At 41.8% G+C, this 12,087-nt stretch overlaps 1 protein-coding gene across 1 annotated transcript; it reads left to right on the top strand.

Moving 5' to 3' along the window:
- The first annotated feature begins 1,512 nt into the window (after window positions 1-1,512).
- Window positions 1,513-11,849, top strand: BTD (biotinidase). Its single transcript, XM_018575103.1, has 3 exons — window positions 1,513-1,718; window positions 4,808-4,957; window positions 10,653-11,849. Exons 1-3 carry the CDS (start codon window positions 1,551-1,553, stop codon window positions 11,814-11,816), a joined length of 1,482 nt encoding a protein of 493 aa, XP_018430605.1. The 5' UTR covers window positions 1,513-1,550; the 3' UTR covers window positions 11,817-11,849.
- The last annotated feature ends 238 nt before the right edge of the window (window positions 11,850-12,087 follow it).

Genomic DNA, 12,087 nt, shown 5'->3' with positions numbered 1-12,087 from the left:
TCCTTCTATTTTATAATGTCCTATAGAAACTTACATTTTCATCTTATATCCTCCACTACTTATTGTAAAAGAAGGATACAGGAAGTAAAATGGACATACCACATGCCGTCCAGGCTCCACTCCCCACAGCAACATGTCAGGTGCTGTCCCAGGAACACCGCACAGCATATCTCTCTTTAGTTAAACAGCCAGCAGGAACGAGCTCCTATCTGACATATTTCACTCTAGGCACATCGCTTTCTTTAAGATATGCATATAGCGCATATGCGGCTCACATTTGGACCCATTTAGAAGTGAGTACATGTACCGATACTTTTGAGCTCCAAGACTAGACTAGAGAAAAATTAGGAGGCAGCTGTCATTTGTAAGGAGCACACGGAGCTCCTGGGATTTGTACATCTCTGTTTTAATGTACAATTTTGTTTTTATAAATAAAGTGATGCACAGATACCAGTTTTGTGGGTACGAGTACTGGTACTTGCCGAGTACTTACAAGTACGAGTACTGATACATTTTTGTTTATTGTCATGTGACCGTTTTTCTAAATCAATAAAGACTAATGATTTCAGGACAGTGGTGGAGTGCCAGAGCCAGGTCCCAGCTGCAACCGCTGCAACCCTGGTAGTTGTCATGAAAATGCCAAGTATCTGCACTGGTACTCGAAAAGTATCTGTGCATCCCTAATAGATAGGTCTGTGAGCTAAGCAGGGACAAGAGCAGCTGTTCAGTCTTAAAAGAGTAAAATACTGTAATACCCACTATAAATTCACCAGATGGAGATTGAAGTGTACTGTACATTGATGGCTAACCTTCTCTAGACCATTTTGACATTTTATAGATAATAGCGAATGATTACAGAGTACATTCAGTAAGGGAAATGACATAGAAGGCTGCTTCACGTCTTTCTCAAGAGAGAAAGATGATGTGGGTCATAATCATTAAAACCTTCTTTGAGGAAATGAACCATTTTCTGAGGCAACTTTTATTCTAACATAGAAAGTTTGGACCTTGCTTTGTGGTAATATTGTAATTCCTTCTATTTTATAATGTCCTATAGAAACTTACATTTTCATCTTATATCCTCCACTACTTATTGTAAAAGAAGGATACAGGAAGTAAAATGGACATACCACATGCCGTCCAGGCTCCACTCCCCACAGCAACATGTCAGGTGCTGTCCCAGGAACACCGCACAGCATATCTCTCTTTAGTTAAACAGCCAGCAGGAACGAGCTCCTATCTGACATATTTCACTCTAGGCACATCGCTTTCTTTAAGATATGCATATAGCGCATATGCGGCTCACATTTGGACCCATTTAGAAGATCAGCATTCTGGCAACTACAGTAATTGCTTACTTTAAAATGAACCCAACGGAGAAAGCTACCCTGAAACTTAAAGCCAACATTGACTGCAGCAGACTGTATATCTGTATTATGTGTAAGCAATGTGTCTAATGGTTATTTTGTTGTTCTTGGTTTTTTACAGATCGTACGAAGATGGCCGCAGTAAGCCTCAGACTGATTGTTCAAGTATTCTTCTGCTGTTTCATGGCCCGGGTTGGCCTTGGAATAGAATATTATGTGGCTGCAGTGTACGAACACCATTCTATACTGAATCCCAACTCTACAGCCCTTTGTGACCGAAAATCTGCTGTGGAATTTATGTCCAAAAACCTAGATATTTATGAACAGCAGGTTCATATTGCAGCAAGAAAGGTAAGTCATTTTATTGCTTGAAAAACAATTTTATGTACCGTGTTTCCCCGAAAATAAGACACTGTCTTATTTTTTTATTTTTTTTGCACGAAAAAAGACACTAGGTCTTATTTTCGGGGGATGTCTTACCTGGCTGGGGGAGGACTGGACGAGGTTGAACTTAAGAACTAGACCTAAGAACTAGGTCTTATTTTCGGGGTAGGTCTTATATTACAGAAATCCCTGAAGATAGCGCTAGGTCTTACTTTCGGGGTAGGTCTTACTTTCGGGGAAACACGGTAGATGTGGCCTGCAGTAGGTTGGTTTATTTTTGGATAATAAATACCTTTTGAAATTTGAAGGGTGTTATGTTTTTAACATTAAAATGAAAACCCCTCCATCTGTTGGGATCCAAAAATTGTACAGGGGTGTGCAATTCCTATCTCCCGACATCCAGGACATAAACCTCTGGGGGCCGGGCAGGTGGGTTTTGTTCCCCTACATTTAGCCTTGCTGGGGACCTGCCGCTTGTTTTGTACAAGATATCTGAGCAGCTGTGCAGCCTCCTGGATCATTTGTAGCAGCCTGTGTGTTCCCGCCCTAACTCCCCACTGTAGTTTTCAGGGTCTCCTGTCTTTTTGGGGGACCCGGGATCATGGCAAATGAATTCAGGATTGAAAGTGGGGAGCAGATCGGAGAACGTCCAACCCTGGTGCTCCGCTATGGTCCTAAAATCATAAGTCTCTATTGTTTTATCGACACTAAAAAAAAAAAAAAAGGTATTGGTATTGACAAGCACTTGAGCAAATTATCGGTCTTCGTACTCGGCCTGGAAAAAATTGTATCGGTGCATCCCTAGTCTAACAACTGCATGTCATTAGCTTTCTGTAGTGTGTTTTAATGTTGAAAAATCCATGTTGTTGCAGGCTGAATGAGAAAAAACACTTAAAGGAGAACTATGGGGTTAATGCTTTTCCCCATAGTTCTACTTAGGGTAACGGGAGGACACAAACTAACGTCCTACCGTCACCCTAAGCTCAGTATACCGTGAGCTACAGCTTGTGGTATACTGAGACGCCACAGGCGCCTGGACGCAATTTCTAGTTGCTGTGGCGATCTGGCGCCTGGGATTTGTCTAGTCCTGCCTTAGAGCCTTTGTAGACAGACAGGTGCATCATCCTTGCGCATCAGCTTTCATTTTACATGTGTTTGAAATGTTTCCTTTGGAGCCACTTCTGACATGCGTTGTTTTGGCTGCTTTTGCATTCCCATTGGCACAACTTTAAAATGGGTGTGGTTTACAATATCTGTCGGTATGTTAGCATTTATTGGTTTGACATTGGAAATTGCCACATCAAATTTGACATGCCTTCTCTCTAATTGGCTCATAATACTGATAGTCTCTGTTTTCTTGGAAGTTTGATGTGGGCATGTTGTACACAGTGCTATCAGCCCAACTAAAATGTTAAATGTTTGTCATCAACAGAAGCAGAGCACAGTTCCCATCCAGTAAAAGAAATGATGATTGCACAAAGAAAAGCATCAGAATGATAAACTCAGCTGTGACACAAATAGAACAACTAGTCCAGTTTTCCTCATATGATGCTTCGCAGAGCGTGATTTTTATAAATCATTTTTGTATTGTGTTTGTGAATTGCTGTTGAAGCTATTGCAGTGTTGGTAAACGTGTGCTATCTTTTAGTTTGTTTCCTGGTCAGGAATGGATGTTAGATTTTTACAATTATATTTTATATCTTAAAAAAAAATGAATACAGGGCACATCTATGGTACTGGTGAGACGGAATTTTCTTTAAGAGAGAGAACAGCAGAAGCCTCTTGCTTTCAGACTGTCACTCTTTTTAATTGAAAATCTTTACAGTGCTGTGCAGAGCAGTGAGAGAGGAAGGGGGATAGATCACGTTTCTGATGATTCAGGTGTGTGTGTGTGTTATCTGAGTTTGAGCTATTGAGCCCTGTAAACTGACCTTTTTTTCAGTAAAGCAGTTCAATTTAACCTGGTATGCATGTAAACATAACCTAAATAGAGCTCCATTTGGTGGCTGTTAAATGGTAAATCTAAATATTCTGAATAGGAATTTTCAAATATACTGTACTTAAAAAAAGTTTTCAAATATTTATAAAAATTGTATATCAACTCCTGACCATAGAAAGAAAAACTTACGCAAAAACACTAATGTTTAAACCATGCTCTGGGCCGAGGCCTCCTAACCAGTGCTTCCGTCCCTCACTAAACCGCATAGGAATAAGCGATACAAATCCTGTTGTAATAATTCTTGCCGTAATGGTGAAGGGAAATTCCTTCATGGTGTAGTGTGTTGGAGAGAAACAAATGGCATCATGGTGAGGTAAGTAGCTTTAGCTTGGGTCACTTCAGCATTGTGCTTTCATCGTTCTCATCAATGTGGTACAATAGAGGGGTGGGACATTCTAGTTAATTAAGCTACCCTTGGCCTGGCCACACAGGGACAAATATGAACATTTGTATATAATGATCACACTGACCCTTCCCTTCACCAGACATGTATACTCACTATTTTGTGCATGCTGGCAATACTCCCATCATCCCCCCAATGAGTATCATCACGGTGGTATCAGTGGAGGTGCATAGCTGATGACCCAAAACCTTCTAAAACACTGCATCTTCTTCTGATATTAGTTTCTCATCATCCTCTGCTTCCTCTTTTTTCACAAAATATTGTTTCAGGTTGTCATGTTTGTTTGTGGTATTTCCATCCTCTGTATGCCTACCCTTTACAATAGCAGATAATAGTCCAACAGCAGGAATTAAAGCAGCTAATAAAAAATATAAACCAGACACATAAACATGTGCCATTGTATTTAACAAGTATGTCAATGTTTTCAGGGGTACTAATCCATAACGGGCTGAAAAATCTTGAACTGTAAAACCTTTTCTGAGGGAGGGTGCGGTTGGTATTTTCAATACAGTCATCTTATATCTATACCATTTAGTTCCTCAGTATGAACTGCATGACTCCATAGTAAAGCAAAAAGCTCTGGGTTATTCCTAAATGTCCATGCTGCATCTATATTATAATCTGGTTATTATTGTTTCCGTTCTGTGGTTCCAGGGTGTCCAAATCATCGTCTTTCCCGAAGATGGAATCCACGGCTTTAACTACAGCAGGATGTCCATTTACCCATACCTGGATTTCCTCCCTCCTTCCCATTTACTGCCATGGAATCCATGTTCGGAGCCAGACAAGTTCCAGGATACGGAGGTGAGGGCAGTCACACAGTCTCCCTGCTCTTCTGTGAGGAAACAGAATAAAATCAATGCTTTACAGTAGAAGAGAAATCTAGTGCCAAACAAAGCTCCAATACATCTCTACCATTGACAATAGAGTTGGTTTATAAATATTGTATGTTAGTATCTGCATCCACCATTCACATCTATTGGGATGGTTTGATTGGCTGCTATAGGAAACAACTGGGTTTTCTATTCCTCTAGTTTTTATCAAAATAAGATGGATGGCTCGGATTCACAGTGTACCCTTTATAGGCCCTGAGCACTGACAGTTATTATGGTCAAACTACTTCTTTATCCAGTCAGTATAGATTTAAATATGATTTGGCCTCTCATCTGCACATTTTTTAAGACAATCTGATATCTGTTCCTTGAAAAAAAAATAGAAATTGATGGCGATTTATGGCATAAGCTGATTTGTATTGACTGGCCTCACAAAATGCCTCTCCACTGTGCACAGGTAGAATGGAAAGGAAACCTGTGCACAGAGCAAAACATTGGCTCTGACCACCTTTTGTAAAATCCTAGTTGCCTGGCTGTCTATGGCTTCAGCATTTCCCTGACCTGCAACAAGCATGCAAGAAGTGAAGCCAGAGAGAAGTCGGGACTTCTGATCTGCTTAAAGTGACATTAAAGGCTTTCTTTCCACTCCGCCCCAATGCTGTTGTAAGTACTTATCTTGTGTGCCTCTTGATGCGAACATCTCCTTCCCTCCAGTCGTTTTGAACTATCCCCTCAGCACTGGCTCCTGTTTCTTTCAGTGTCTCACAGAGTCTGTCCTGCGTGCACGCTGCCACATGCGTACATTCACTGACATTGTGTCACTCCTCTCCCCTCCGGTAATATCAAGTGCGCATGTGCCCGCTCACACATCCTCCTGCTCGGCCATTCGGGAAGCTGTGTCCTGCAGCTGGGAGCAAGCGGCACAGGTAAATTATGAATTGTTTGTGCACTTTTAAACTATTTTAAACCTTGTGGCATGCTCTGCTGCTTGCTAGCAGTAAATATATTTAAACAATAAACAAACACAAGCCTTTTATACCACTTTACGTGTTTTCACATCAGTGACTTGGAAAGTGTTGAACCATTGGATCAGCATGACAGCCAGGCAAAAAGGTTAGAAATGTGTCATTCCACATATTTCTCTGTTTGGAATAAAGGAAAAGTAGGAATGTTGACCATAACAGATAATCTTGTGTTACATATTGTTTCCTGCACTCCAGCAATGACAGCTGGGACTGACTGTATGCAGCGGACCCCTCTCCCTCTGTCTTTTCTCTAGTTCATATAAATGAGTTGCAGTGTGTTTGCTCTTTGCTCTATTCCTGGCTCCCGTTTGTGCTTTCCAGCCAAGAATGGCAGAATAATGGAACATGTGTTTTTATGGCTGCTCTGCGCTTTAAGAAGAGTAAATTCCTTCTCAGATGACTAGATTCATGGTTACAAAGCTTTTTGAATCTTCTTTAAAAAAAGATAAAGGTGACAGCCGTAAACTGTATGTTAGAAGCAACATAGACTACAGGCAGTCCTCGGGTTACAAACAAGATAGGGACTGTATGTTTGTTCTTAAGTTGAATTTGTATGTAAGTTGGAACAGGTAAATTTTTTTAAGTGTGACTCCAGCCAAAAATGTTTTTTTTAGTATTGGATAGCATAGGGAAGGGTTAACCCCCTGTAATGTTTGTTTTGCTGTGTGTGTGCCCCTGTTCAGAAGATTTCACCTCACTTTATGTCCCTGTGAGAATTGGATTTTCAAAATTTTGGGTTGTCGAGGAAACAAGGATTGGTGATAAAGGTTCAATGGAGACACCTTTTTCCAATGATCACTCTTACAGGAGGGAATTTCCATTCTTAGGGGTAGCTTTCCTCTCACTTCCTGGTGTCTCAAGGACAGGAAGTGAGATTAAATCTTTCTAATGAGGATACAGACAGCAGTAAAAACCTCAGTGACCCCGGAAGAGGTGGGCACCCCTTGTCTGCATGTCTAACAAGAGCCAACTTCCTGTAATGTACGTACAGCACAACGAACCAGAACCAAAAAGGCGAGCACTCCTCATCAGCACAAGCGCGGTAGCATTACAACTACCCCTGCTGTACAGTAATAGCCTCCATTTGTAAGTAGGGGTTGTATGTAAAAGTTGTATGTTTGTAACTCGGGGACTGCCTGTATATATTTTGTTTGAATGAGATGTGAAGTCACTTGGTAAGCTGCTATTTTCCAGTGATTCCTTGAAGTTGAGCAAGGTTTTTAGAGTTTCACTGAGTGGGGCTGCAGCCTCTTGCCAGTCACTCTGCTCTGTGTGAATTTCCTCTGTCTTTGACTTTGGGCAAATTATGCTGTCAGTAGACTGCAATGGGGATGGATCAGGGGTGACTAACTAGGACCATGTGGTCCTTGTACGTGCCATATAAAAAAAAAACATGCAAGGTATATCTGCTGCTCATGTGTTTTTATTGTGACTCCATTGAGTGTAATTTGCAATATTGCAGCCTCAGAGATGTGAAGTCTTAAGCTGGGCATAGACTTTAGAGACTGGTGGTAATGGCCAGTTGCTGATGTAGAGGGTGGCCAGACATGCCTCAACCTCCCTTGGGGTAAGATATCTTCAGAGCACAAGAGTATTCCAGAAACTTGTTAACTTTGTTCTTTAGGGTAGGGAGTGAACAACATACCATAGAATAGTGCCAGTGCTGGTTTATCAGTAGGAACAATTGAGACTTGTCTGAACGTTCATTCCACTTTACAGCATCTGATGGCCGTGTAGGTATCTGCTTATGGATTTAAGACCGTAAAGTTGGGCCCAGATGGAGCAAATCTTGGCGGATTCAGTAGCAATTGTCTGAAATGTTATCCGTTAGTGGCCCTCTTCCCTCAACAGAAGTCAATGTTTAGATCAACTTTTTGCAACCAGTCAGCTGCAAGCGCTGTTCGGGTATTCTGACATCAGCCAGGGGCCACTGTCAGAATATAAAGGAACACAGGGAAATCTGGCTGAATGAAAAAAATATAACCGCATGCACCCAGCTTTATCTCCTATCTGTAGGCACCTATAGAGCAACATAACACTTCAAAGGACAATGGCTTGGAAGCATCATCAGGATGATAAATAAAGGCAGAATGAAGGCCAACCCTTCCCCTGTATGTTTCCAGTTTATAGGGTAAACCTTGCCTGTCATTAATGTTTTCTCCTAGGAACTGTAGGAAACCATCCTTTGTCACCAAATATGTAGACCAATATAAAAGGCTGATATTGTACAGGCTGTAAACACACTTCAGATGCTTTGATTTAGTAACAACATGCTTGCTGATATCATTATCAGCATCAAAAGGACAAAGTACTTTACAAGCTCAACAAATTTAATTAGATGTCGAGTCTGTGCTGTTGGTTTAAGTAAGCGCAGATAAAAGAGATACATAAAAGCTCTTATATTCACTGAAAGGATCTTTGGTGCTTTTTCTTGAATGCCAACATCGTTTAGGTGTCTTTTTTTTTTTTTTTCTTCATTTCATCATGCGAGGCTTTTGGACCTATAGTTCAGTTGTCATTATGCTTATTGATTTGGGCCAACACACATAAGCAGGATGTATATTCCTAGCACAGGTTCAGTGGCCCCATAACTTGGTATAGGTTTATTATTTTTTAGTACATGGGCAGCACAGTGATTGGCACTTCTGCCCTGCACCACTGGGGGGTTTATGATTGGAAAAACCTGAAATGCAATAAAAGAAAAGGGGTGGAGCGAAGACAGAAAGGCTGAGTAGGAAAGGTTAGATGATGCTGTACTTCCTCCATGCATGGAAATGAGGCTTTATCTGATTTGCTGCAGATTCTAGTGCACAGCGGGAGAAGCTCACAGTGTGCACTTACTTCAGAGTAAGCAATTTCAGTACAGGAAAAGAGCCATTTCCACTTCGCAAAACCGAAGATAAGGCTGGAGTTGAGCTTTAACTACCTTACGTCCATGGCCGTTTGTGAACGGCCAGATGGACGTCTGCTCAGAGCGGGAGGGCGTCTTAAGACGTCCTGTCCTTGGCCTTCAAGTGGTTAAGGTACACTATGGCCTTCAAGTGGTTAAGGTACCTCTAGATCAGTGCTTCTCAACCAGGATGCCTCAGCACACTGGTGTCCGCTCAGCTCATCAGGGAAAACATTGAAACAGCAATGCCTATAGTGTCAGTGCTAAAAGTGTCAGCGCCCAAGAATGTGCATCAAGCACAGCGTCCATCCATTCCCACATCTCCCCTGCTCACTTGCACTATCAAAATCTTAATCAATGGCCACCGACAGCATCTTTAGCTACCAATGACATAATCAATTGCTTTGAAGCTGTCTTTCACTGGGTAGTAGCTTGTGCTACGCGGCCAGGGGGAGAGCTGGCAATGATTGCTGTGCTAGCTGTCAACATTCAATTAAGTCGTTGGTTGCTAGGGAGTGAGCAGACATCTCGCAAGGCACCCGCCCAATCCCTAGCAACCGATGACATCATCGGTCACTAAAGACATTTGTCAGCAACCACAGCTTAAGATTTGGATACTGCAAATGAGCAGGGGAGATGTGGGAACAGAGTAACGCTGTGCTCGATCCACATTCTTGGTAATTAACATTTTGGGCACTGACACTTTGGGGCTGCGCAGTTTCAATTCTTCCCTTCAAATTATGTGCCAGTTCACACCAAGGCCATGTGTTAATCGCATGGTTCTGTGCGATGCACCCATCTTGCGTTAGTGTGGCAGGTGTATTGCAATGCACTCAACCGGGCCACAACACACGGTACTGCAAAACCGTGCAGTGCAGCTCAAAAAAAGGAGTGCGTACACTACTTTTTTCAACTGCACTGCATATAAGTAGTAGCCTTAGATATTGCTCACAGGTACAAGGTAATGCTAACATTTAGGCCCAGATCACACCCAGATTGGCGCAGTGCCTGACAGTGCCAATGCCCTAATCCTGGTACATTGCACTATGTACTTTTTGTACATTTCATTCAGTTTTATGGTCACAGCGGGCTGCCAGGTAGTTGTTCTTGATTGCATCCTGCTGCAAAGCAAAAAAGTATGACATGGTTACTTACTGGGGTGCTGTGAGATTTTGCATATTTTAAAAGTGTGCCTTGACTCAAAAAAGTTTGAGAAATGCTGCTCTAGATCATAGTCTCCGGGTGCAATGTTTTTGGCAACGTTTCTAGGCAACAGAACAGTTGTGAAAACCGTGTCTGATCATTACCATTTCCCTGGGCCCTGCTCTTTCTTCTGATCATTTCTTCTATTGCCCTAATCAATATATACATTTGCAACTTGAGCACTGCAGAAAAGCATTGTAAGATGGTTGGATTTTGCATCCATGTCCATCCATCTTCAGCACCTGTATTATCACAGAGAACAGTAACATTGACCATAAGAATCTAACCAGATGCTAGGCTCTACATTCCGACATCCTCTGGCCAAGGATAACTACAGTACTGTAGTCTGAAGTCATCCATATGTACTGTTAATGACAATTGGGTCAATCTTTCAGAATATCATAGGATGTTATATTAGAGCAGAAAATTATGTATTTTATCTAGTTTTTTTAGGTAAACTATTTCCCAGATTATCGCATAGCATAATACACACATTCCTGACAGACTATTGGTTTTTGTAATGTACTTTTATCCTCTATCTCATCCAGGTTCTCCAGCGGCTCAGTTGCATGGCACAGGGAGGAAGAATGGTTGTGGTGGCAAACCTAGGAACTAAAGTGCTCTGTGAGCATGTGGACCCTATGTGCCCTCCTGATGGGCGGTACCACTTTAACACGGATGTTGTGTTTAGTGACAATGGCACACTGATAGCCAGCTATTTTAAACAAAATCTGTATTTCGAATATGGTTTTGACACACCTCCACATGTCCAACACGTCATATTTAATACCTCCTTTGCCAGGTTTGGCCTCTTTACGTGCTTTGATATCCTATTTTATGAACCAGTTATGACTCTTATTGAAAAGCATCAAGTGAAGCACCTCGTGCACCCAACAGCTTGGATGAACCAATTGCCGCTTCTTTCTTCCATTCAGATTCAGAGAGCCTTTGCCACCAGGTTCAATGTTAATATCCTAGCAGCTAACATCCACCACACAACTTTGGGTATGACTGGAAGTGGAATATTTAGTCCAATAAGCTCTTCATACCACTATGACATGGACAGCGAAAATGGCCAGCTGATCATTACTAATGTTCCAGTGGATCCTTTAGAAGAAATGGGTCCAGAAGATGAAGACAGTGTGTCATTTGTGAAGAGTGAGACATCGGAAGGCAATGTCATCCATACTAGTTTTCAGACCTGTGACTCAGAAGACAGAAAAAAACATTGTGGAGGATCACCAGGGGATGATACTTCATTTCATGCAGAGATGATGTATGATAACTTCACTTTTGTTCCCCTGAATACAAATGAAGGAACAGTACACGTGTGTGCTGGCACACTCTGCTGCTATGTGACCTATCGTAAGCAGAATGCCTCCAATGAGCTGTATGCTCTGGGGGTATTTGATGGTCTGCACACTGTTCATGGCCAGTACTCCCTTCAGATTTGTGCCCTGGTAAAATGTGGTGGTCTGAATAGGACAATGTGCGGACAGGAAGTGACTGATGCAAGTAGTGTCTTGACCTTTCGACTTTGGGGCAGTTTCAGCACTAAGTATGTATTCCCCATGATTGTTACGTCAGGAGTCAAGTTACAGTTACCTGACCACTGGGGCTGGAAGGACAATATCTGTTACATGAGACAAGGGGCAATGGATCTGGGATTAGTGACGGCAGCATTGTATGGGAGATACTATGAAAGGGACTAATCTCTGACTATCATCGTTGTGTTGCTACCGACCTATATAAACCAGTAAATGATTAAAAAAAATATATTTCTACAATGATCAGAAATAAGGCTTTTGAATTAAGAAGGAACTCTAGCCAAAACGTATTTTTTTCTACCACCAGGAAACACTTAAAGGGGGCGGAAGGTATGTTCTGGCATCTCTTGAATGTGTACACTGTATGATCATTAAACAACTGAAAAATTCTGCAGTGCTACTTTATGAAGGTGACAACTGGGCGTGGAAAATTCAG

Source organism: Nanorana parkeri, unplaced genomic scaffold (assembly GCF_000935625.1).
Source record: "Nanorana parkeri isolate BGI_ZX_2015 unplaced genomic scaffold, ASM93562v1 scaffold4, whole genome shotgun sequence".
Taxonomy (NCBI): domain Eukaryota; kingdom Metazoa; phylum Chordata; class Amphibia; order Anura; family Dicroglossidae; genus Nanorana; species Nanorana parkeri.
This window is presented reverse-complemented; position numbering and strand designations above follow the sequence as displayed.